Genomic DNA, 27052 nt, shown 5'->3' on the forward strand with positions numbered 1-27052 from the left:
TCACAAGAAAATGGAGTGGACCAGAGTGGACACACTTCAACAGAAAAACAGCTACGTGAGCATACCAAGAGCAAGGTGGAAACACTCAGGTAAAAAAATGTTTCATCGCACTCAGCAGAGAAAACACCAGACCATTGCGTTGCCATAGAGACACATGCAGAGGGAGAGAAGAGATGGGCAGGTGATGCGTTAGCATATCGACAGGTAAATCGGTGATGTACAGAGACTGAGAATGAGAAAAGGAAAAGGGACTGAGACATCAGTGAAATCAAGATGTGCAGGCATACCTCAGTGTTAGTGCGGGTCTGTGCCAAGGTTTTCGTGAGCACACCCTCACATAGTCCTTTTTATTGACGTTCTCAAGGAACTTGACGTACAGGCGCTGGTATCGTGTCTTCGCATCTCCAAAGTACCCCAGATACTGAGAAAGAAAGAAGCGCGACGGTTAAGAGTTGTGTGACATGACAATCTTAGATCATGAACGATTAAATTTTATCCACGATCTGCGTTTACAGAGAGAAATTGGAAGTATCGTGCCTCAGAGCTACTGAGCACCTGTCCTGAAGAAATGCCTCATACTTTGTATATGAAAATCCAAAATATATGTATGTATATATATATATTGTATTTTTTTGCAAAAAGACATTCTCAAATGTAAAATTGGCTTGCGTAGTGTTGAATTGTCATTTGCGGATCGAGTGATGCGTACATTCAGTGATACAAGTTAATTCGGTTGCTTTGTTTTTTTGTTTTGAGACTTTTCTCTGGCAGTTGGTGTGTTTTCGCACAAATAGCAACGGATACACACAATGACAATTTACAAGACATAAGTTGAAAGATATGGGTTTTTTTCAGATGGCAAAACGTTAGTAACTTCTCCCTTATTTATGAATCGGGATATACGCATTTGTCAATCATACTGAGACTAAGCTCTCTCAATAGAAACGGGTCGTTCCCAACAAAACCTTTGGTTCCGTTCTGGGTATACTGGCACCTAACACAGTCAAAGGTGTTCAGAACACTACTCTGTGTTACGATTATTATTATTGCCATGACAAGCGATTATGGTCAAGTCTAGTCATACCTCAAAGCCCTATTTGAGTCTCACTATTCATTTCATTCTCGACTGGAAGCTGCACTTTTTGGAACTGGCATATTTACTAAAAATCCCTAACTCAGAGTCCCTGCCATTTCAGACTTTTTTGACTGTTATTGTTTTGCAGAAATGCACGTGAGTGCTGTTTACATTTTTAAACAGGTGCAGTATTTATTAAAATATTTTAAAAAGTACTTTGGCCTGAGTTGTCTTTCCGTAATGTTTTCACTTGTATCATAATTACTAAAATTTTAAAAGCATGTTATTAAAATGACTGGCCATTTCGTATTTTAAAACACTGCCAGCACAATCTTCCACATTGTCGTGCAAACAAAGCTAATTTGAGTAAACCGTGTGGAGAAAAATCACCCACAATTAAGAGGATGAGGCCTATCTTCGAAATCGAAGGCAATGATTTAATTCTTAGTCAGGTGGCAATGTCCTGTGTTTGTGTAATTAAAATCGGGAGCACTCCCACTTTAAAAAAATTACAAATAGAATAAACGTTAGTTAGATTCGAGCTGGCGTGGCTCAGCGGGGCAATGGGAGACTCACATTGCTTGTAGCACAGAACTGCCTCTGTCCGTCCTTGATCTCGGGGGTGAATTTCTGCAGCAGGGCTTTCTGCACCCTCCAGATTGGGGGGGGCTCCCGGCCTGTCTGCAGGGCCAGCTGGGGAGGCAGGAGAGAGAAAGGCCGCACAGCTACTTTCACAAACACTGATTGCACTTCTCCATGTCAGACAAGAAAAGGGGTCTGGGCTCTAATGCGAAATGAGAGAGAAAGCTCTGCATCAGTGATTCTGAACCATCTATTGGTCAAGGAACACCTGGGCACCATCTGGAGGCAAAAAAAGCTCGTAACAAATAATTCTGGTTCAAAAGGCGCTTTGAATTACTGAATGCCCAGGTTAGAAAATGCTGGTTTACTGGTTAAGAGACACGGGAGTAGACAAATTCAAACATCCACTGGAGCTTTGTTTCATCCAATGAAGAATGAGTGAAATAACATAATACTGGAAGACTAAACAAAAAGAAATGGACAAAACAGACTACAGAGCAAACAAAACAATATGGACAAAACCGCAGACTATAAACTAAACAAAAACATGGACACAAGAGATGGACAAAATAACAGACTATGAACTAAACACAAAGACGTGGACAGAATAATAGACTATAGAGAGATGGACAGAATAAAAAATTATTAGACTGAGCTCAGACAGATAGACTGAAGGACAGGAAGCAACAGGAACAGAGACGGCAGTGTGGAAAATCATGAGAGACACAACAAAAAACAGACATATAGGAATTTCAGTGAATGCGTCACATGCACCCACACACGCATAAGTCTGCACGGTACCTTCAGAGTACCAATGTCTTCTGTTCGCACCACAAACTCGTCCCTCTCCCGGAATATGCCTTCGCCACCACTCTCGCTGTCCTCCTCTTCACTCTCCCCAGCGATGGCTGCATTCGTTTGCTTCTTGGCCAAGTGCAGAGCAGTGATCTGGGGGGCAGGCGCATCCTCTGGAGTAGGTGGGGATGGAGGGGAAGGCTGGGGAATTTCAGGGGGCAGGGCAGAGGGAGGGGAGGAAGACGGAGGAGGGGTGGAGGATGGAGGGAGAGTCGGAGGAGGAGGAGGAGATGGGGACGGAAGTGAAGGAGGAAGAGGGCTGGGGGGCGGGGACTGCTGTTGGTGGGGCTGCTCTTCCTGCAGGGGTAGGGGAGAGGGAAGGGAAAGAGGGGGCAGAGGAGGGGGGGATGGAGAGGAGGAGGGAGGAGGAGATGGGGAAGGTGAGGGAGGGGAGGGAGGGGAGGGAGGGGAGGGAGGTGCCAGTGCTGGAGGAGGCTCCTCCGGGGATACTGGAATAGAAGAAGAAAATCATTACAGGCCTATCGTTTCAGCAGGTCGGCGGTTCTTGCATTTTCAGCAGTCCCGTTTATAGAAACATCTGTATGACAAAACAAACAGTAATCTCATAAATGCCAAGGCAGCGGATTCCTGCTGCTCCTTCTCACCATCAACATTTGGGGCATCTAACATTTCCAACTGCTGTGCCCTCGATTCATCGTTTTCCTCCTCTTCCTCCTCCTCCTCGTCCCCCTCCTCTTCCCTCCTCTCTTCCTCTTCCTCCGCCTCCGCCTCCTCCTCCGGCTCTGCCTGCCTCTCCAGCTCCGCGGGCTCGGGGGACTGGGGGTGAACGTGGGGGGGCGGCTGCGGGCTGAGAGGAGGCGGCTGCTGGGCGGGCAGGGCTTGGTGTGACGGGGGTGGGAGGGGAGGCGGGGGTTGGGGCGTGTCGTAGAGGGCAGAGATGGCCGAGGAGATGCTCTTCTGCAGATCCTGGTTCTTGCTGACCGAGTCCTCTTCGTCCGAGGAGAAGGAAGGCAGGGTCTCCAGGTTCCTCTTCAGTTCTTCGTCCAGCCTCTTGCAGGGGCTGGGGCAGTTCCCGAGGGCTAACCCTCCGTCCCCTTCTCCGTCCCCAAATGGTGGAGGGGGAGGCGGGGGAGGTGGTGGCGGGGGTGGAGACAAAGGTCGGATCCCGGATTTGCTGGGGGAGGCACTGCCGCCTCCTGGCCCTCCTGTTGCCCCTGGGGGCACCCCCTGTCCCGCTGGTCTTTTCCCCGATTTCAGAAAGTCCAAGAACGAGGCCATGAACCCAGATTTCATCTCTGGCTCTTTCTCATCCACCTGCAAAAGTACGGCAGGGAGTTGAACAAAAGACAGTGAAAAAGGGGAAGAAAAAAGAAGAAATAAGAAAACTAGAACAGAATTTAATCATGTATTTATAGAACACAAGGACTTTAATCTCCTTGCCCTTCCTACTTTTGGTCAGCTGACCCTTTTAACAGCGCAAGAAGTTATCAAAACATTGAAGCGCTCTGTGGGTTACACCCCCCTCCCCCATTGTCATCACCCAGTGTAAATCTACTTGTGGGGATATTGAGCCAAATTGAGCCAAGTAACTTAATCATACACAAAGTTACACATCAAACCGAAAAAAACAATCTGTCTATTCAGAAAAGAGGTGCACTATACTTTATCCCCCCATTTCAGAAGAAAGTGCTGTTCAGCTCTCTGACCACCAGAGGGAGCACAGGAGCCTTGATAATGACAGAAGACCGTGACTCATGTTCTCAATCAGGCATCTTGGTGTAGCAGCATGTCAATCAATCATTTCATGGCTGTTTCCATGGAAGATTTTTTTTCACACAAGCTACTGCAGCTGTACTCTTGGTTTTGGTGCAAAATGCAAATACAGATACGAAACTGGAATGAACTCTTGGTTACTTAGTTACATAAAATACATTACAGACAGGGCGATTGGTTTTCACAAGCTCTTGAAAAAGTAGGCCAATTACATTATGAAGTGGATGATGGCAGTTTATATATTCTGCACGAATGTAGTGTATTCTTCATAAACACTGGATAGAATATTTGCAATACTAACTAGAGATTTAATTCTGTATGTGAAAATGTTAAGAGTCTAAATTTGACTGGAGAGTGCATACTAGTATTGGAACAATTGTTCTAAACCTGCTTCCATGCTAACAAGGGGAAACTTCTATCTCCACTTACCCAACATCACAGTGTACATAAAATTTTGTATATTGCATTTGCAAATTCATGCAATGCATTGTATAGGGACCAAAACCAATACCCTATTTGAATTGCACATTGGGCAAGGCAGATTTTTTGGTTTCATTTCAATACAAGCAAATGAACTACAAATCCCTACCAAACCCACACAACCTCCCTCCCTCCTGCTCACCTCCTGGCCTTTCTGCTTGACCTTCTCTTGGTTTCGGTTAATCTCCATTCCACTCGTGGGCCCGGGGCTCAGACCTAGAGATGGTGCCGATCCAACAGAGCCGTCGGACAGAACCGGATCGGTACCAGAAAGGGAGTCCGTCCTCAAGAGGGCATCGGAAGAGGGCATGGAGGGGATGGGTAGCTTGATCTGCAAGACAGAACGGGACCAAAGAGGATTGAAGCCTAACCTGAAGACGACACGCTTCTGAACACATTCCACCCTCTCAAGCCTCCATCAACCCAGTCACACCCCCAAATCCATCCCTGCCCATTCACGGCCCCTTAAACCATCTCAAATTCCCCAGGCTTTGCACCACACCGCTGTCCCATCCATTCCCCACCACCTTGCTCACCTTAATAGGTCTTATGGGCTCCTGGTGCTGTTGGGGTTGGTGATGTAATTGCTGCTGTTGTTGCGGCTGCTGCGGCTGCTGCAGCTGTTGCTGCGGTTGCTGTTGGTGTTGCTGCGGTTGGTGTTGGTGTTGATGTTGTTGGTGCTGCTGTAGTGGCGGTTGCTGCTGCTGCTGCTGTTGTTGTATGTGTTGCAGTTGATGATGCTGGTTTTGGGTTTTATTCGCCATGTCCATCATCATATCCTCCCTCTTGCCCCGACCTCTGCCCCTTCCCCTGCCCCTGCGGCTCTCTCCTCCCATCCCCGCCCCGTACGCTCCCATCACGCCCCGGGAGTGGTGCGGCTCCGGCAAGGGGCGAATGCGGGGCCTGCCCCTGGGCCTCGGGGGCCCCTCTCGTTTTGGCTTGGTGGGTTTCCTGCCCCTCTTCTTGGGCCCGTCCTGGGGCAGCAGCTGCGGAGAGGGACCGAGGGAGGGGTACCCGGACGAGTGACAGAAGTCCAGGTCTCCCATCAAGGGGCTCAGGGCCCCGCCGCCCGGCACGCCCGCGCCCGACTTCCTGCAGCTGGACACCAGATCAGGGAGCAGGTCCGGGAGCCTCCGACTGTTCAGCCGGATGTCGGCCGGCACGTCCGCTTTGTCCTCGTCGTCTTCGAACTCGTATTCCTGCGCGTAGCTTTTCTTGGGCAGCGAGTTGGGGTCCCGCCTCTGTTTCAGCAGGTGGAAGGAGCTGGTCTTCAGGAGCTTCTTGGGGCGGGAGGAGCAGAAGATGGGGGAGGTAAGGCCGCCCGGCGCGGGGCCTCCTCCGATCCCCGTCCCTCCCAGCATCTTGTTTGCGGAGCCGTCGCCGGCGCCCCCTAGCCCCATGCCGGAGCTCTGGGACTGGATCAGGCCCAGCTGCTCCGTGTTGACGGTGGAAGGGAGCTCATGGGCCTTCAGAGAGTCCAGGTCCAAGTGCATGGAGCCGTTGCCCGACTCTGACAGGGCGTGGCAGTACTGCCCGTAGCCTTGGTCGCTGTGGTGCCCCATCATGTCGTAACTGCCTCCGCCACCAGCTCCGGCCGTCTTCACCCCTTCCATGGCCTCCTGACCCCTGCGTCCCTCCGAAACACCTTCCTGTCCAGCCTGCCCCGCCCCTCCGCCCCCGCTGCAGCTGGACTTGTAATCCTCAGAGCAGAACATGTCCTCCATGCCCGGGAAGAAGGAGCGGTCTTCGTCTGGCAGGAGCGAGTCGGGGAAGCAGATGGACGTCAGGGGCACGAATCTCTGCTGCTGGCCCTGTCCGGCTTTGCCCACTGGGCTCCCGGTGTCAAACTGGTGCTCTTTGAGCTGATCCAGCTGGGACTGGGAGAGCTGAGAAGGGTGGGGTTCCTGCTCCCTCTGCTGCTGCTGCTGCTGCTGCTGGGGAGGGCCAGAGCTGGGGGGCGGGGCCATGTGGTGGGGGTGACCAGGGTGCGAGTGCGGGTGGGAGTGCGGGTGGTGAGAGTGGGAGTGCTGGTGATGGGAGTGAGGGTGGGGGTGCGGGTGGTGCGGGGCGATGTGGTGCATGTGGGAGGGCGTGGACAAGCCCAGGCCCGGCTCGGAGAGGAAGTCGTGCAGCTCCGAGGCGGTGTGCGGCGGGTGATGGGCCGGGTGGTGGGGCGGGAGCCTGTGCTGCTGCTGCTGCTGCTGCTGCTGCTGGCCGTGGCGGTCGCCGCTCCCTCCACCTCCACCTCCTCCCCCGCCCCTCTCCCCGGTTCCCGCCCCCTCCCCGCGGGCGTTCTGGGAGAGGGAGTGCTCCAGCATGTCCAGCGGGGAGACGGAGTTCTGGCCGGACTGGCCCTGGTCCTGCTGGGCCCCGCGGCCGTAGTGGGCCTCCAGAGCCTGGGACTGGAGCTGGAGCTGCAGCTGAGAGGACTGGGTCTGGCTCTCCCCCGACGCCCCACCCCCGCCTCCCCCGGCTCCGCCCATCATGGCCGCCTGCTGACTCATGGAGTGCTGCTGCTGGGCTTGCGAGTCCATCTTATTGCGGGTGGTGTGGGACAGCACGGACTGGAGCAGGTGGGCCTGCGGGGGCTGGCGGGGGGCGTCGGTGGGCGAGTCCAGGATGGAGAGAGCGGCCTGGGACTGCTGCTGCTGCTGCTGCTGCTGCAGGTCGGGGGTTTTGCGCAGGTAGGGCAGGTCGGTGGGATCCTGGGGCTTCTTTTGGAGCTCCAGGTGAGAGTGGGAGTGGGCGTGGGGGTGAGGGTGCGACTGGTGCTGGGAGAGGGGGTGCTGGGAATAGGGGTCCCCCCGGCTGTAGTGCACCACGGACCCGAGGGAGTCGTGGTGGTGCGGGTGGGGGTGAGGGTGCGGGTGGGAGTGCGTCTGCTCCGCGCTGCCCCTCCCTCCTCCTCCTCCGCCTCCTCCCCCCGCCCCGGCCCGCTCGTTCTTCTGCTGCTGCTGCTGCTGCTGCTGCTTCTTCAAGGACATCTCCAGCTGGCCGTCCAGGCCGCTTCCCGGCCCTCCCCCGGCAGCCCCGGCTCCGCCGGCGCCCGCCCCGGCGCTGGAGGTGGCGTTGTTGGTGCGGATGACGCTCTGGAGGTGGTACCTCTCCTCGGAGCTCTTGCTCAGCTCGTAGGCCAGGCCCTTGCCCCCGTCCTGGGACTGCGGCTGGGGCTGCTGGGACTGCTGCTGCTGCTGCTGCTGCTGTGGGTGGTGCTGGGAAGGGTGGGGGGCGGGGCTCTGCGCCTGCAGGAGGTGCTGGATGAGGAAGTCGTCGTCGTCGTCTTCGTCCTCGTCCTGGGACCTCTCCACCCCCAGCATGTCGGAGCCCGGCTTGGATTTGGGCGGGGTGGGGTGGTAGGACTGGGGCGGCCCTCGCGTGTCGGGGTACCCTTGTGGGGAGGACAGGAAGGCGGGGGAGAGGACGGAGGAGAGGTACTTGTTGCCCCCGGCTCCGCCGGGGGACTGGGCGGGCCGGGCGGGGGCAGGAGAGTGCAGCCCCGGGCGAATGATGCCGGAGCCTGATGGGGAGGGGCTGGAGTCGGGGAGGTGGTAAGAGCTCCCTCCTCCTCCGCTCCCCACGCTGCTACCACCTCCTCCCGAACCCCCGCTGCCTCCGCCGCCACCGCTACTGCCCCCCGCGGACCCCGTACTGCCCCCCGCTGAGCCTCCACCCCCTCCTGACCCTAAAAGTGCAGGGGAGTGACCGGGGCCGCCGTACCCCAGAGAGGGGCTCCCCGCTCCTCCGAGAGACGCAGGCAGCGACCCGTACCCCGAATCTCCCCCGTAAACCACCTCCGCCGAGAACGACTGCCCACCTGCCCCCAAGCTCCCGTAGCCTTTCCCCGAGCCAGCGCCTCCCCCCGCGCTCAGATCCTGCGCCTGGGGGGAGTTGAAGCCCCCGTACGGCTGCGAGAGGTGCGAGGGAGGGGGCTGGCTGGGGGAATAGGACTGGGGCTGCTGCTGGGGCGGGGTCTGGCCCGAAAGCCCGGGGGAGGGCTTGACCGGGGCGACGGGGGAGCCGTAGCCCGACAGGCAGGGCTTGGGGGGGGCCTGCTGGGCGGACGCGGAGGATGTGGGCGGGGGCGGCGGTGGCGGCGGAGGCGGGGCGGACTGGGGCGGAGGCTGCTGCCGGGAGGGAGCGGAGGAGGAGCCGGAGGCCGGGTTGGAGCCGGAGGGGTGAGCGCCCGAGGCCGAGGACGAGGAGGAGGAGGAAGAGGACGTGGAGGACGCCGAGGGGGGCGTGTGCGGAGTCCGGGACGAGGAGCCCGAGCCGGAGGAGGAATAGCCGCTGCTGGAGCTGCTCTTCGCCCCCTTGCCCGCGCCCCCCGAGGAAGAGGAGGAGGCGGAGGAGGTGTACGCCGGCTGGATGATGGGCCGGTACACTTGATCCGCCCTGGGGGAAGGTTTGGGGTCGGACGAAGGGCTCTGGTCCCCCAGGGGGCTGCAGGAGACCCCGGCGTGCCTGTGGTGGGCGATCTGCTGGTACCCCGACGCGCCGCAGCTGAGGTAGTGCTGCAGGGAGTGGGCCGCCGTGGACGACAGCTGCGACTGCGAGGGCGACGGGCGCTGGTAGTGCTTGATCACGCTGTCCTGCCTGGGGATGGCCCTCTCCTGGGGGGGCGGCTGGGGCGGGGCGGGGGCCGAGGAGAACACGGAGGCGTTGTACAGCTGGGAGGACTGGTCCTGGAGCTGGGAGGAGAGGAGATTGAACTGATGGGGGGGCAGGTGGCGAGCGGAGGACGTGGTGGGGGCCTGGGGCGGGGGCGGGCCCCCGGGGTCCTGCCCGCTCCGGTAGGCCGCGCCCTGCGAGGAGAGCAGCCGGTCGAAGCCCAGGCTGGACTGGGAGGGCGTCTTGATGTGCAGCAGGGGGTCGTGAGGGGACAGGAGGCCGTTGGAGGTGGGGCTGAACGTGGGCGTGTCCTGAAGGGACAGAGACGGGGCGACCCCCGGGAAGGACCGCCCTGAAAATGACGCGGGGTGCTGATAGGCCGACAGGGCGGAGGAGGAGGGGAAGGTGCCTGACCCGGGGAGGGCGCCGGATATAAAGAGCTCAGTTGGGGCTGGAGGGTGCATGGCTGTGGGGGACAGAGACAGCAAGAGGGGAATTATTCACAGCTCATTCACTCAAACGCACTCAGACCTGGGTAAAATACATATTTGTTTTGGTTTCAGATACTTTTCTGTGCTCTATTGATCTTGCTTGCTGTAACTGAGCCTGCCAATATGACCAGAAGGCGGGGTTTGTACCTTTTGAAAGTATTTCATTGGTTACCAATACACCAGACAAAATCAGTAAAGTGTAGAAAAGTATTTGAGTCCAAAACAAATACGTATTTGACCCAGGTCTGAACGCACCACATGGCATGCTATTGCCAAGCAATGTTTCCATTTGAACAGTTAAGAAATAACAGCAAAACGCACAAATGCTTGTTTTAACATTCAATATTCAAGTTTTCTTTGGCAAGGGTTCTTAATGTCCAAACATGATCATAACACATCATAACACAGCGCAGCGCCGATTGGCAGAGTAGCAAAAACAGTAAAAGAAAATACTACCGCGCCGATGCACTGACAGTGTCTTACCTGTCTGCCAAGAAGGGGTACGGAACTGCGAGAGGAGGGAAGAGGCCGATGGGGGGGGCTGAGGACCTCTGGACTCCAGAGCTGAGATCAGGTTCATGACTGAAGCATCCGGAGCAGAGGGGCTGGCATGGTGCAGTCCAGTGTCAAACAGCCCGGACAGACCTGACGGGGAAACGAACGCAGCCTTAAAAGCAGCTGAACGCCGGAATAACACTGCAGTCGACAGAGCATTAGCACGACTATTTTAAGGGACTTTTATTGCAAGCGATTCTACACAGAGATGAAAATAGACAACATCTCATGCAAGTCATCAAGCCAAGTGAGCACAGTCATAAGAGGAAAGAAGTGAAGTACAATTACAATACAAAAATTTTAAAAACAGGACCCTACCTTTGAATAATGCACTGTATAAACGGAACACATTTTGTATGTTCTTATGAGTCATAAATTTATTTCTAACAGACAGGTTCTTCTCAGCACACTGAATATTATGTGGGACTGCATGGTTGTTTCTAATGCATAAGCATTCATACTTCCATAAGCAAAAGATGATTAAGTGAATCACTAAGTGAATTGCTCCATAAACAAAAACACAATTTTCTTACCTAAACTCCGCCCAGCAGCCCCCCAGGCTCCACCCTGTCCAGAACTGGCTGGGTGGTGATTGGTTGCATAGCCCTGCAGGGGATGGGGTGTGGCATAGGCCTGGCGATGGAGAAGCTCTGAGTCTGGGTGGGATGATCTGGAGCTCCCATACACCAGACTAAACAAGAGGAAAAGATTAATGCAGATTTCAACCAGGCCCCACACCAAAAACACACAATCCATTGGTTTAATGCAAAATCACTGCTGCCATATTTGTTTCAATGTTGAGCACAATATCTGATTTCAATCCACTTGACTACAGCCAGATCAAAGACAGAGCTGTTCTCTAATGTGCAAAGGCAAACCGAGCAAGCTATGTCTTTCATGTACAGCCATGAGTAGTTTACTACTGTGTCAAAAGCACTTAATTTGCGTGAGGGTCAATATTTCCAATCCACTGAATAATAAATACTGTCTTGATACAATACCTTAGGGAACTGAAACAGAAGTATATCATAACACAAGTATCCAAAAGCACACTATTAATAAATTACGGAATTCATATAAAATCAGCCCATTAATAAATAAACAGGAAATTTTCATTATAAGCAGAAATGTTTTTCCAGTTTGTGTTAAAACAATAGTTCATTTTCAGGGGTTCCTCATATTATTTCTGTTTTATTGGATGTTTTCCTTTGGTTCAGTAATTGTGCGCAATGAAGGATATTTTATACATTTACATAAGTCTGACGACCAGCCAACATAATGCATTATGGAGTTCATGGTCTAAAGCAGGAAAATACACTTTTCCAGTAACTCCAAAGCAGCTTGTGCAGTGATGTTATGCCTCTATGCCCCTGCGTAGTTGTACGTGAGTATATTACCCGATATATCTTCAAAAGCATTTGGATTCAGACTTTGGTTAAACCCATTTCCTATGGTGCAGGCAACCCTAGACTTTTGTGCTCAAAAAAGAAGCATTAGCAAGCTCCAAAACAGACAATTATGTTGACAACTGTGAATAAACACTGTAAAAAAATTTTTCCATATGTACAGCCTCTGAAAACATAACATTGCTGTTCAAGCTGATTTGGGAGTTACTTTAAGTGTATTGTCTTGCTTCAGAGGACAAAGCTCCCACTGCGCCAATACCAGCCATTATAATGCTGGCGGGTAGTCACACATTTCTGCAAGTAGCCTGTCTAAAATATCACTCATCTAAACTGTCTGAGCCACTCAAAAACATACACTTAAACTGAAAATAAAACCCCCAGAAAGTGAACTACCCTGTTACTAACCATCTAAAAAAATTGTACAACAAACATTTTCAATCTGATGTGCTTAACATCTTCAGGCCTTTTGCAAATTGTCCTACAAAATCGCCTTACAATGGGTATATTCACAGTGAATCTGGACAACACAGCAAGAGCGTGCTTGTGACACAAGGTCAAGACAGAACCTAGAGTCAATTTGGCCACTGAGGACCACAGTAACCTTTTTCATTCATCCAGTCATAATAATTGTTAAAAGGTGTCACTCAGGTAGGCCTGAACTATACCTTGCTAGCAAGGTGCACTTAAAACATGATAGTTAGGATTTATATTTTCCCCCCAAAACATACAGCCTTGTTGACCAAAGAAACATGTTTGGCCCTTTTGAAGTTAGCAAATCCTTGCAGCAGCCCAGCATCTCTCTAGGTACGGAAAAAGGCCGATACTGCAAAGAAATAATGTTTCACATTCTTTGTAATTCATTTCAACGAACATTGATTATAGACATCTACTTTGCACTTCTGAAAATGTTTTTAAATAGTCTACTTCGTTCTTAAGTTAATTAAGAAACGCTTGATTTTTTTTCATACAAATGCTTAATATCACTTAAATGCAAGTGAGAAGACTGAAAGGCTGATGTGCTAGGGGCTGCTGAGTGCACCACACATTAACCGAATGATATTCAGTGATACATGATTGAGCCCCAGGGTCCCGGATCAAATACGGACCATATCAGTGCCAACTGGGGCCACTAGCTCCATAGAACAATGCGCGTGGTATGGGAGGGTTCAGTCAGTTAGGAATTTAATCCCTATTTAGCATCCCCCAATTGGTCGCCATGGACTACATGTTAATGCCAGGTGTGAAAGGTCTTCCTCTGACTTAATGCCATGCTAAGCTCCAGCATAGCTGTGGGTTGCGGTGTGAAAAGAAGCAGACTGGCGACCCCAGGTGTTTCGGAGGGGAACCGTGGATTTCTACACTCTCCGAAATGGGCAGAGGAGTTCAAGAATGAACATGGCTGCGGTTTCAAACAGTTGGTTATAAAATATATATCAAATTAGGGTAGGAATTGGAGATGCTCAGCCCCATGCTGGGTGCCAAATTTATAATAAATACATTACAAAAATCTGTTTTGCTTTTTTATTTTCAAAAAGCTGATATGCTTAAGGTTAAATATAATGATACTTGTAAAGATACTTGCCGCTAGCTGTTGTAATTGCTTAGTACAAGTAATTGGCTCACTGATTCAACATTAACTAATGAGTTTTACAATCTACAAATCTAACATTAGCCAGGCTAATTAAAATACAAAAAAGGCACGTCATAACAATATGAATGTCACAACTAAAAAGTACCACCAACAAAAAGTTCTGCCAGGGTAATTTTTTAGCAAGGTTTTTAAAAAATCTATTATTTTCCCACTGAAATTAGAATATTCTTTGCTTGTTTAGTTGAGTCATGCACCTCCATTTTATCAGTCTATTTCCACCCAGAACACCAGGTCCAAAACAAATGTATGCTTCAGAGTCTACGCTTGACCACGTTGTTTTCTTTTGGTGTACCTGAGGTGGAAGAAAAGGCACACGATGGATCCAGCCCCATTTAGGTGAAGCTGGTTTGTGCTATAGGGGTTAGTCTACAGGTCAAAATATTTAACAAAATGTTGAAATACAGCATTATTTATACAACCATAATTACTCTTCAACATTATGGCTGATATTTGCATTCAACGACTCGCAGGAATTGCAGGGAACAATTACCGCAATACATTAAAGGCATTATTGCCACAGTCCTAAATCGGTGCAATTCACTACATGACTGGTTGTAAAACTACACATATTTTGTTAATGCTTAGGTAGCCCTAGCTCCTGCACAGACTATTGTTTCAGGTTTCGAAAAGTGTTGTTTTAGCAGGGATATTATCAAAATGGGCACGATACCCATCCCTGGTCATGAAACAATATTGTGAGGTTTACATGTGAAATTATAGAGAATAAATTTCAGAAATATAAATGGGTTCCCCACAAAGATTATACAAGTGCAAAAGAAACAGCTTACATTTTTTTTTGCCAATTATTAGTTGGCAAGCAAGCTAGCTTCCACACAAACAAAAGATGGTGACCGCAAATTTTTTAAAAACGTTTGCACTTCCTTATATGTCCATTTTGCGTATGTATCCAAAGTTGTTATTGGCTGATGTAGCTAAATGTCTAATGGGGAGAATTATTGATTGTGGTATTGGAGTTTTTGTGATGATGTAATCGGCAAGAAGAAGAAAAAGAAGATGTAAACTCCTTTAAGTTTGGGGCCTCATTGTGTGGGCATGTGAAAGTTAGTGAATTCTGTTTACATGAAGTCACAAGGCACAGAAGGTTAATGTTCTTAAGTGGTGAGTCTATGGTCATTGTGGTTATGCCATCCCAATAGTTCATATACCGTTCTCTTTTTTTTCTTGTTTTTCTTTCAGAAATATATCCTAAAAAACTTTTAGTATATAAAAACTTTTTATACTTTTAGTATAACATTACACGTGCGTTGTGTTTTCTGTTTTGTTTCTCCAGGCAGGTGAAAAAGTGAGGGGAATACATCCGGGAACAGCCAAACAGACAGGCCCCCCTTCAGAAATTTTGGCAAGTAATAAAAGAAAAGTCTTTTTCTGTGTGGAACGGCCATTGAAATCACTGATGTGCAATGGAAAAAAATTAATTACCAATAAATTACCTGCAATACTAATCCCATCCAGACAGGGTTTAAGATAGCTAATGTTTGCCAATAATAGTTACAGAAATAGTTTTGAAAAGTATCGTTATGAAATGAAAAAGGACATTTAGAAATAAATCTATTTATATATTTATTTATTCTGGCACATTCCATCCCGCATAGTCATGCGATCTGAATTATTTATTTTGAAATAAAATGTATTTATTTATTGATTCATTCATTTATTTCATTTTGGCACATTTAGTTCTCCACACCAAATATAATTCAAATTTCTCGACTTTGCCTACCTCTGTTTAAACAGTTGTCCTTTTGTATTTTTAATTACTTATCACCAGCTTCTAGAACATCCCACAGTGGTTATGCTTCACTACCTGCTAATTAATTTTATGTCATATCAAACAATCCACTCAGCAGGGTCTGAAGCTAGCACCTGACCACCCGCCAAATGCGGGTAGATTCCGTCATTGTCGGATAAACGGGTCCAATTTACCTGACATTGTCGTTTAGAAATCAAAACAATTTGTCGCAACACATCAATGGGATAAAAAAAAAAAAAACCCTGAAAAGAGGAAGACAAATTATACTGTCTAAGACCAAAGTAAGGTTAAAAAAGAAGCAGTATAGTAATGAGAAGGGGAAACTTGATGATACCGGCAAATGTCGCGAGTACTCGAGGCTGAAGACCAAATCATGTCTGAGCGCACTGCCGTCTATACCAGCGTTTCCCAACCTTTTCCCTTCTGCGGCACACTTTCCAAATTTACAGAATCTCATGGCACACCGCTCTCAAAAGCATAAAAAATAAACACCCTGCAGGCCCCCTCTACACACGCACGCAGGTAGGTCTAAATTTTCTTTTGGGGATTTTTCACACGGCACACCTGACCTCGCCTGACACGGCACATCGGTTGGGAAAAGCTGGTCTATACACCCCCGAAAACCAAAACACAAGCATTCTAACTTATAGCCCTTCCTACGTTAAAGAAAAACACTAAATACTGTGACTACTACTGTTTGTTCATTTAATTATATTGTGAAAACAAAGATTTTAAAAATGTTTTACAAAGCATGCTTGCGTGGTTCTATGATTTTCATTTTAATACTGTCTGGTAAAATGTCAGTGTCTGGAAAACGTTCTCCATATATGAAACAGCGGCTGGCGCAACAAAAAGTTTGTTGCAGATCCTGACTCAGTATTATCTCAATTGCACACGATCACTTTCTCAACCTTTAAATATATTCTCTTTTATGTACATAACACCTCTTCAGCACTCATCTTTCTACTGCCATAGAAAACCGCCATCCAATCCATGTCAATGCATGCTCTTCCCTATTTGGGCTAATATGCGTGTCCCCTGACATGATTTAAATCAGCTGGCGGGTTATTTTTCACCAGACTGCGTAACCTACGGTTCACCAGAGGGCTTGTTGTTGAGCAGTGAGGCAGGGGTTACCCCCGTCAGTTGTAACCCTCCCTCCATGTGCTATAGCCGATTATGTCACCCTGAGGGACTCTTCTGACTCTGGCACAACCAACATTTGATGCGGGCTGCAGGATGCATCGCTACACTACAAACAACTGCCCGTAACTGATACAATCCATATTTATCAAACTAAATTTCAAACCAACACCCAAAAGCAACCTTGGCAAAGTTGGCCCCTAGAGGGTTCGCAGCTTTCTTTTTACACACAAATGGACCAGGTCCTTCAGCAGAGGTTCCCTTTAAAAATGTAATCAAGTTTAACCCTTTCATATAGCACCTTGCACTTTCCATTTCAGGCTCAGAACACAATTAAGCAGCGAAAAACCCAAGGCATGTCATATCCCACATACACAAATCCACACAGCTTACTCTATACAACCGTAGACAACATGAAGCATGGATGAGCTGTAATTCACAATGGCTTGCCTTGACAACAGCATCCCATGATACCCAGGCTGTGGTTAAAAACTCCACATCACATTCCCTATCTGAGGTCTGCGGTTGCTAGTTGGTTGAGAGATGCACAGACACATTTAAAGGGTAACCAAGACAGCAACAGAAATAAATGAAAATCATAAGTTCTGGGTGGTTAATTTAACAGTGCTGTTCTTGTGTGGACAGGCCCGCCAGACTGATACAGGATCTGGATTCTGCCTATGTCCAGCGGTGGCTGGAAGGCCCGCATGACACCAAACAAAATCACCCAGGGAGGGAGGGTTCTGAGTCAGTGGGACGTTACTGTATCATCGCACATCAGTGGCCCATAATCTACATACCAAAACAGACATGAAGTGCCACCATCCAACCCTACATTTCTGCAAGCTTAGCTAAAGGACCCCAGAGCAATAAGAAGCAGTTGGCTAGGAATTAGGCCTACATTTTCATTCTATTCCCTAATTGGGAACAGGTCACTTGCAAACCATTTTATAACGTGCTATTTAGGTAGACGGCTAAAACTCTTAGCTTGTTCGTACGCGGTTTAGTTTGTTCATGATGATGATGCACACATTGGTAAGGACTGATGTCAGTACAAAATCTGCTGCCCGTGCAAAACCTGTTGTCTCAAATTGTTATTGGATAAAATGCTATCACATGGTTTAAACTTCAGCACAGTTTTGCGCATGCGTACGTACAAGTTACTGGTACATTCACTTAGTAGCCTAGCCTGTTTGTAGCTGTATTAGCTCTGAAGGTAGCTAACAAGTCTTTGTAGCCGGCTAGCTAGCTAGCCAGCTAGGTGAAACTTGCGTGTGACACATTTAAATCGATTCAAATCAAATGGCACATTGCTCTTGTTAAAAACTATTTCAGAATTTTTGGAAAATAAGTTGAGACCACTAGAAATAGCCTATACTGTGAGCTTTCAGTTTTCGAAAGATATGTTTATCATGGTTCTTCAAGGCAGCAAAAATTCCTCTGGGGTATTCCTATGGGAGCTGTGTATAAATATGCAACAAAACTATATAAAATTCAATCAGCAACATTTTGGTCTCTACTACGATTATCCAAAATTATCCAAAAATACGGCCTGGGGTTCAAAAATCCTAAACCTATCCTTTAATTTAGTTTGCAAGCAATGTAACTTCCCTAACTTTAAAGCTGAATAACAGCAACTGTGTTCTGGCTGTAACCCTGAGGCACTAGGATGATGCCGTGAATTAATTGGCAGCGCAAGAGTATCCTGCTGCTCCATTTGTGGTAACATTCAGAGGATGCTACTGTCAAGCAATGTACACTACATTTCCAAAAGTATTTGGACACCTAAACATAACAGCCATAAGTACTTGTTTAACATCTTGTTCGAAAACCACAGGTATTAATATGGAGTTGGACCCACTTTTGCTGCTGTAAAAGCCTCCACTCTTCTGGGAAGGCTTTCCATTAAATTTTGGAACATGCTGCTGGGATTTGCTTCCATTCAGCCACAAGAGCACTAGTGAGGTTGGGTACTGATGTTGGGTGTTCCAATTCATCCCAAAGGTGTCTGATGGGGTAGAAGTCAAGCCTCTGTGCAAGCCAGTCAATTTCTTCCCCACCAAACTCAGCAAACCATTTCTTTATGGACCTTGCTTTGTGCGTGGGGGGCATTGTCATGCTGAAACCGGAAAAAGCCTTCCCAAAGCTGTTGCCACAGTTGGAAGCGCACAATCCTCTAGAATATCACGGCATGCTGAAGATTTCCCTTCACTGAAACTAAGATGGGCTATGCCCAAACAATGAAAAACAGCCCCAGATCATTATTCTTCCTCCACCGAACTTCACAGTTGGCACTATTCAATTGCGCAGGTAGTATTCTGCTGGCATTCGTCAAACCCAGATTCATCAGTCAGACTGCCAGATAGAGAAGCATGATTCACCACTCCAGAAAATGCATTTCCACTGCTTCAGAGTCCAATGGCGGTTTGCTTCACACCACTCCAGCCGATGCTTGGAATTGCGCATGGTGATATTAGGCTTGTGTGTGCCTGCTCAGCCATGGAAACCCATTTTATGAAGCTCTTGACGAACAGTTCTTGTGCTGACGTTATTTACAGAGGTAGTCTGGAACTCCGCGGTAAGTGTTGCAGCGGAGGACAGGTGATTTTTACGCGCTACATGCTTCAGCACTCAGCAGTCCCATTTTGTGAGCTTGTGTGGCCTGCCGCTTCGAGGCTGAGCTGTTGTTGCTACTATACGTTTCCACTTCACAATAACAGCACTTACAATTGACTGCGGCAGTTCTAGCAGGGCAAAACTCTGACTCGCTGGAAAGACTGCATCCAATAACACTGCTACATTCTCTTCAGAATGACCTATTCTACTGCCAATGTTTGTCAACAAAGATTGCATGGATGTATGCTTGATCTTATGCACCTGTTAGCAATGGGTGTGGTTGCAATAGCCAAAACCACTAATTAGAAAGGGCGTCTACATACATTTGAAATTGTAGTGTACATCAACACTCCAATTAATCAGTTTTACTGTAACAATTTCACAGTAAGACTTTTGTTGCAGTTGAGCTAATGGAATAGTCTTTTGTGGTTTCTTGGTGAAACTTTTCTGCGTTTTGAGCACTAAATATAAACGGTTGGAAAATTAAGGGAACCAGCTAAATGTTAACTAGCACAATATATAAATATTATTTTCTGAAAACAGTGCTGTTAGTTTGTCCACCAGCGATAATATATGGCTCTCAAAAAGCCATTCGGTTTTCATGGAAAAGCCATGATTTTCAGGTGCATGTACATGAATGTATATCTTTTGTGCCTCCAGTTATCAATTCAAAATTTTGAAATGCAAGAACATTATTTTTTTGCGCAAAATAACATGAAGTAACCTGAAAGGAAATGCTGGGAGCACTCCGAGGTCAGTGAACAGTAACAGTGATGACTAACAGTATCATCTTTCTCCCCCCTTAGCATGCTTGTTTTTTCCCCTTCATCTCCACTTCTGACCACCGTGAAAAGTAGCTGATTAGCAATATGGCATTTATGGGATTAAATATTCACTCCCCATTAAATTTAACTGATCTAGCCAGATAGCTGGGACATTTTAAGATGGAACATGAGCAAATTACAACCGCTGAATAAGTAGCACGATCTTGTATGCTCCAATTACAAAATCATGTGCCCACAGGAGCTATGATGACCAACTTAAATATAATATGATTCTGCCATTATACCACTGCCGTTATTGATAAATGCTGGTCTTTTTTAAATATAAACATCCACTGGTACGAAACATCATCATTACAGTACATTCTCTTATTTGATTAGCTTTGGTTTGTTTTGTATAAACTTCAGAAGAACTTGCATTAATTAACCTCCAGAGCAATTTGTACATACTGTCGCCTCAATGTACTATACTTGCATTTTGCAAACATTTGGGAAGTACAAATGTTTACATTTGGAAAGTACAAATGTGCACAAATGCCTTTCACTTCTTTTACACTTAGGTATAATACATCAGCCTCAATACCTATAGATCACTACTGCCAGAATTAACATGCAGGGTTCTAATGCAATACTAATGAAGCACAGCACTGTACTGCATCATGGGATAGTTACTTGTATATGAAGCATGTTCTTTGCTGGATGCAAGCAGGAAAGCCAAGCTACATGAGCCTACATGAGATGGTAAAAGTCCCTCCCAAGTTAATAGCACTACGCCTGTTTTTTTCTGCAGTGATTTGTAGTGATAGGGATCTTCGACTGTTAAAAAGGAAATAAAAATGCTTTTAAGCAATAAAGCAAATGCTCTTTCCACTCCCTTATTTACATTATCCTGGTGAGTTCACTTCCAATATTTATGTCATACTGTCAATAAATGATTGCTATATTTGCAAGAGAGGAATTATGTTTTTAGCTGATTATATCCAATATAAAAATAAAACCTATACAATGAAACTGAGTTAACCAAATGCCTTTCTGACAATCCAAAGCAGAACAAAAAAAAAATTTAATCAACCACCCATGCTGCAGCTAACCAAGGAATTCTGTACCAGTAAAGTGCCATTCAAGATCAATGGCATATAAACGTCTAATATGAGTTTAAATTCAAAAGTTAACATAGTTAAATTTAAAGTTAACATGCATATATAAATATTGAGCCGACACAACAGTAAAGGCATTGCGTAATTTAATTTCTCGGTTCAATCTACACAGAAAGGCAAGAACAGTTTTATTTAAATGCTGAGTTTAAAGTGTTAATTGTGGTATCTAGTTAACCCAGGGATAATTCACAACCGCTAGCTAGCTAAAACAATCCAATTATAAACCCATGCAGTTGTATCACTTTTTAAGAAGCTTGAGCCAACACTTGGGCCATCAAAAAAATTAAGTAAAAGCTGTCACGTGTACTGGTTTATTTAAAGTGTTTGGAAACACACTAATGTTGCAGTAAAATATCAGAGTTGGAGTTCACAATTCAACAAATATCTTGATGATGAATTAAACTTTATATATCAAGGAAAACATTTCTACACCTCTTTTTTCAACTTCATGTAACTAAAAGGTCTAATCAACAGGTTTCAAGCACAGATTCACACAGGGCTATTCCAATGACATGAACATTGGGTATCAACATCCAGCTGAAAACAGTACTTGAACTTGATTAGCATTCAACAGCTTTGGATAAATTTATGGAAGCGACATAACAGTCAGCTTTGCCAACTTGATGCTGGGAATAATTCTAGTACTGTAAAAGTGTGTAGCTAACGTTAGTCATTTTAACTTGACAGTCCATTGTACCATTTAATTCATATCAAAGGAAAAGTAGCCAGAGTTACCACAAAGAATAGGCCATACTGTACAAATCTGGCCAGCTGCTCATAATTACAATTGCAGTGCAAATATCCACAGTACCACTCCCTCACATAATCAACACAACGTATAGACTTGGTATTGGTAAATCCCTTACAGATAGAAACATGTACCACCCACCCCCCTTCAATTCAAAGCTGCCGATATGATACTGAACATTAGAGCAGCTGTTTTGTTCAGGAAAGAACGTTCCCTTTTGTGGAATCAATGTGTTTCGTTGTACAGAATTGCCTCTTAACAAGGGGAGAGTGGGGCTTTTCCAATTTCCACTTTCAGTTACCAAGGGTGATGGCATTCCCCTGCGTTCAATGACAATTCAAACTCTGGTTGAGGGGAACTGAGAAGATGAATAGTAGTAGCAAGTCACATCCTATCAATATGACTACGATATCTTTCTCATTTCAGAAATAGCTGTTTGATGGGTAAGACTAAAAGCAAGTCTTCATAGGCCCCAATAGTGCTGAGCAAGAGACACCACTGACTCAAGGAAGGTGGCTCACCTGACATCCATTGTCAGATAAGTAGTCTCCTACCCAACATAACTGCAGTCTGAACCCAGCTTACACTACCAAGGGGAAGCATTTGTAGGAGAGAAGGATCCCACAGAATAAATAGCCTTGGACTGAATAGTATCTCAGCACCAATGATCCTCTGAATACTCTCTTGGATGAAGGACCAATACTCGCTCGCTCTTTGGATAGCTCCATAGTACATGTACCAATTTATCTTCAGAGGGACATGTCCAGCATTTTGGACCTATTTTTGGATCTTCTATATTAGGGGCTCCTCTTTTTTCATTTTCTTTTTTTTATTTTTTATTTGCTATAGTTTCTTCATGTACACATACACAAATACATTGTTACACTGGTTACAATGTCGTCAAACTTACTCCACTATATGCAACATACTATTAGTTGATGGATGGTACTTAAGTATTGTGGGTCTGAGGTGTTGAGCTGAATGTGTACGTTTGTATGAGGAATTATGCATTTCTTTATTTTTTTTTCCAAGTGGCTATAGTATGGGTAAAGGGTTCCGTTGGAAATGCATGAGGGGGTACATGTATTATATATTATTATTAGAAATTAAATTGCTGTACCCCTCACAAAATCTATAATAAAGAGATTATCAAAAAAAAGATCAAAGTAGTGATGATACATAAATAAATAATAATGTGTAAACTAAATTGACAATAAGCATTAGTTTGTGTATCCTTAGAGGAACTGAACTTCAAGCAGATAACTTCTGATAAACTGGCCCAATCCAGCAATATACTAAGGTAGCAGGAAGTGAGCGAAGAGATCAAAAGCATAGCAGTGTAGGAATCTGTGCTTGTAACCTGAGGGTTGCTGGTTTGATTCCCAAGTAGGAGACTGCTGCTGTACCATTAATTGAGGCACTTAACCTGAACCACTTGTATATATTCAGCTGTACATATCCATACTATGTGATAAGTGGGTGTGCTAAGTGCCTGCAATGTAATAAAGGTAAAAAACCCTTTAACCAATGTTCCATATGTAGAATCCTAAAGTGTGATCAGAATTTCGAAGTGTAGTGCCAATAGCACAAGCATTAATGGTCAGGGTGGGTTGCCATTCCGAGTTACTGGACAGTAACAGCAGAACACACAATGCTATAGTTAGGTGATTTCTTATTCTGATTTTGCATCTGATTTTCATTATACAAGTTTTGTTCTACTAATAAAAATATAATGATAACCATGAACTAATTTTACAAATCAGGACTCATTTTATTGATAAGTCATTATACTATTCTTGTTTAGATGCAATGAGGGGCCTGTTGTAACTATTGAAGGCTGATGGAAAATACCAGTCCTGAATGCTACAAAAATCTTAGTTTTGACAAATGGGCAATCTGTTGGGTCTGCAGTAACTGACTGAATATATACTGGGCCTAAGCCCAGTTGGTCATTAACAAGTCATCTTAAAAGCTGGAAGACCTTTTTGCTATTTAAAATAGCTGCTGGAGAGACTAGTGCTGATGTAGGGTAGAAAGGAGGACAAGGAGAATGAGGGGAAGGGTCAACTGAGTGTATTCTCAAAAGGCCATCTCACTGACACAATACTGGCTTGGTTGTACTGGAATTTCAGAGGAATTATACCTGCAAACTTCATTACTTATTGAGCAAATATGAGCTAATATACAATATATGACCTAAAGTATCTGAACACTCCTTGGTCTGGGGCTGTATGATTTGGGCCAGGCTCCTTAGTTCCAGTGAATCAATCGCATACAATCACATTCTAGATGATTCTGTGGTTCCCCAAGATTTCGGGGAAGGCCCTTTCCTGTTTCAGCATGACAACGCCCCCAGGCAAACAGCAAGGTCCATTTGGAAATGGTTTTGTTGAGAACGGTGTGTAAGAACTTGACTGGCCTGCACAGAGCTCTGACCTCAACCTCATTCAATTTGGGAACAATCATAAAGCAAAATTCGAGCCAGGCCAAATCGCCCAATCAGTGCCCAACCTTACTAATACTCTTCTGGCTGAATGGAAGCAAATCCCTGAAGCTATGCTCCAACATCTAGTATAAAGGCTTCCCAGAAAAGTGGAGGTTGTTTTAGCAGCAAAGAGTGGACCAACTCCATATTAATGTCCATCATTTTGGATAAGATGTTGGATGCCAGGTGTCCATAATACTTTTGGCCATGTAGGGTACTATAGCATTAACTCATCATCAAAGAACTTAATTCCATTTGATGTCACCAATGACATTGTATCAGCCAGAATTACAATTACCATATCTATATTAATCAGACAAATGTCTGATAAAAACAGTATAGCTGCCATCCAAACTGGGTGACCTTATAATGGAATACAACACTAAATTACCTAGCCTACCAGTAATAGTCACAGCCACTGCCAAACTGTAGCATAATAAAATGTACTGCATGATTATCAAAAAATTTGACTCAGGCCTATATATAAAATGACTTTCTTCCCTTTAAGGCATTCTTTTTTCCTTTGGGGGAGGTATATGTGACAAATGTATAGGGGTATATGCAAATTATACGCTTACCTATTCTAAGACTTACTTGGATTGGAGGCCTCTTATACAAACCACGAGCTGGTCAATGCGATGTTGGCATGATCAAAACCAGATATTTTTCAGCCAGACCAAACAGCAACAAAAATGCTAGGAAAAGTCATATCCACTGTAGGAAATTCTATCTACAGCATCTTTCAGATTACATAGTAAGCTTATTCCTGACTCACAGTATTCATTACAAATCAGCTGATGCAGAGGGTGTCACCCTGGTGTCAGGGCCAATCTGTCCAACTGGCCATATTTAAATTCTCAGGCTTGTCCTTTCAGTGCCACTGCAACCTGAGAAGTGGCTACATAGGCAAACCTTAAGTAAGATTTTGCTTTTTTTAGGGGGATAATAGAAGGTTGGCTATAAAAACACTTCCATATTCGCTCTGCCCAGGATCACCTGTAGTGATGTCTAATGGTGATGTCTGAGGTAAAATGGAAATGGTGTAAAAATGGTTATTACTTGTAGTATAGATTTGAGATGTCTATGACTTCTACAAAAACATGTACACCTGCCTAATACATGAAGCATTCTGACATTATTACAATGGAATTTTTTCCATTGTTTACCTTGATTGTTTCCCAAAAATATGTATTAATCACAAATAAATACTACAATTAAAGTAACTGTTGTTGATGTTCATTAAAAATTATTCCTGCATGACGTTAAAGAACACAAACTCACAGGTGTTTTTTTTTTTTTTTTAAACTAGTGCTACATAGTTACATAGTAAACAATGTGCACAACCAATCAGTGTTTTTATTCAGTACACACAGCGCTTTAAGTACTAATCTATCTACGTTTAAATGTGTAACACGATTTAAAATTGTATTTTTAGCGGTGCTGTAATGTCTGCAAGAAATTAAAAGTATAACCACTGGGTTATGTTAATTACCTACCTAAAAATACGATAACTTCCCTACTACGAATATCATAAAAACTGATTTACTTCAGCTGTCATTGACTGCAGTGCTGGTACAAAGCTAGCGAACGTTAGCTAATGTGGCACGTTCTGAATTGACAAAGTAGGCCGCGATTGAGTAGACTCTACGAGCAGACACACACAGTCGCGGCATACTTGCCATTAAACACTATATTTTCACAAAGTCTTATTCAGGAAGCATAAATATACTGGTTACATTTACGTTAATTGTTTATGCATTAATTCTGCTGAAGACATGGTGTATGTGATGCCTGCGTACCCAACTGGCAATTTCATTTCTCAAATGCCTTGACAGGACAGCTTGCGAGCTAGTCTAGCCACAAAGCGATTGTGCGGGTAAGTACAGCTACCTATCCTGCTCTATTTCGGCTCGTCAGCAACATGTTGGAAAAACGGAAAGCTAACCTTTCTTATATGACATGCATTGTTCAGGTATATGGAAAAATTACATAACGAGGTAAGCATCTACACAACTTGCTTAAAAAACAGTAGGACCGGACAACACCATAAACGCTAGCCAGACAGCAGAGATTAGCAGTAGCGCTTCTAGTTCTATTTAACTACCGTTACTGATTTGTTTTGTCTTCCAACCTTACCGGTCTTTGAACGATGGTATCAAAGAATACCCATGTTTCTCTGGGCATTTCTTTCATTTCATGTTACTTGGTATTACGCTAACTATGTAACCAACAGCGTTATTAAAATAGGTTAGAGAGCTTACAAAAATGTATTTATTCTGAGTACAATTTGATATCTAATTTATTTCTGTTTTTGAAATACCAGATGTCTTCAAGCTAGTCTGGTTGCTAAGGGCTAGCTATCTGTGTAGTGTGTCGTCGTATGAATCACAAACTAGACAACATTTTGAGCCATTAACTTTCTATCGCTCTGTTAATTCCGCTAGTTGTAACCAGTCCAATTAACATGCAGTGCTCATTTGCATGTAACGTTAGCTACTTGCAAAATGACACCATCAGTTAGCTAACGATGACCATATTAAGTAACTGTTAGCTGTATTGTCATGCACCACCGAGCCTTGTGTTCAGCAAACTACAGTAGCTAGAAACTAGCTACTAGGTACAACAATGTTATATGAACTGCAGCTCACGCTAGGTTCCACATAAATAATATTAGACTATAACGATATAGCAAGCGACTGTGTCAAGCATAAACCTCTACAAAGCTAACAAGTAATGTTATTATTAAGGCTAGCTAGGATATATTCTGCTAGCAAGTACATGGAACCGATTGCTACAGCTAGGTAGCTAATTGCTTTTGCATGCGGGTCATACTAGGTTTTGTTGTAGCTAGTACGTTAACAATGGAAGGAAACTAAATGTCGTTTCATCTTTTAGTCAGTCAACATATTTAGTTAG

The 27052-nt window shown here is 45.6% G+C and overlaps 1 protein-coding gene across 1 annotated transcript in view; it reads right to left on the minus strand.

Moving 5' to 3' along the window:
* Positions 1–27052, minus strand: part of LOC118220989 (proline-rich protein 12-like) — a 35143-nt gene that overhangs the window by 6352 nt on the left and 1739 nt on the right. Inside the window, exons 2-9 of the mRNA XM_035405517.1 lie at positions 10914–11071; positions 10309–10470; positions 5263–9800; positions 4869–5057; positions 3118–3787; positions 2459–2961; positions 1652–1768; positions 288–421 (exon numbers count right to left, since the gene is read on the minus strand). Coding sequence (XP_035261408.1) covers positions 288–421; positions 1652–1768; positions 2459–2961; positions 3118–3787; positions 4869–5057; positions 5263–9800; positions 10309–10470; positions 10914–11071 — 6471 coding nt within the window. The remainder of the gene's footprint in view (positions 1–287; positions 422–1651; positions 1769–2458; positions 2962–3117; positions 3788–4868; positions 5058–5262; positions 9801–10308; positions 10471–10913; positions 11072–27052) is intronic.

The sequence above is a fragment of the Anguilla anguilla genome, chromosome 2 (genome assembly GCF_013347855.1).
Source record: "Anguilla anguilla isolate fAngAng1 chromosome 2, fAngAng1.pri, whole genome shotgun sequence".
NCBI classification, from domain to species: domain Eukaryota; kingdom Metazoa; phylum Chordata; class Actinopteri; order Anguilliformes; family Anguillidae; genus Anguilla; species Anguilla anguilla.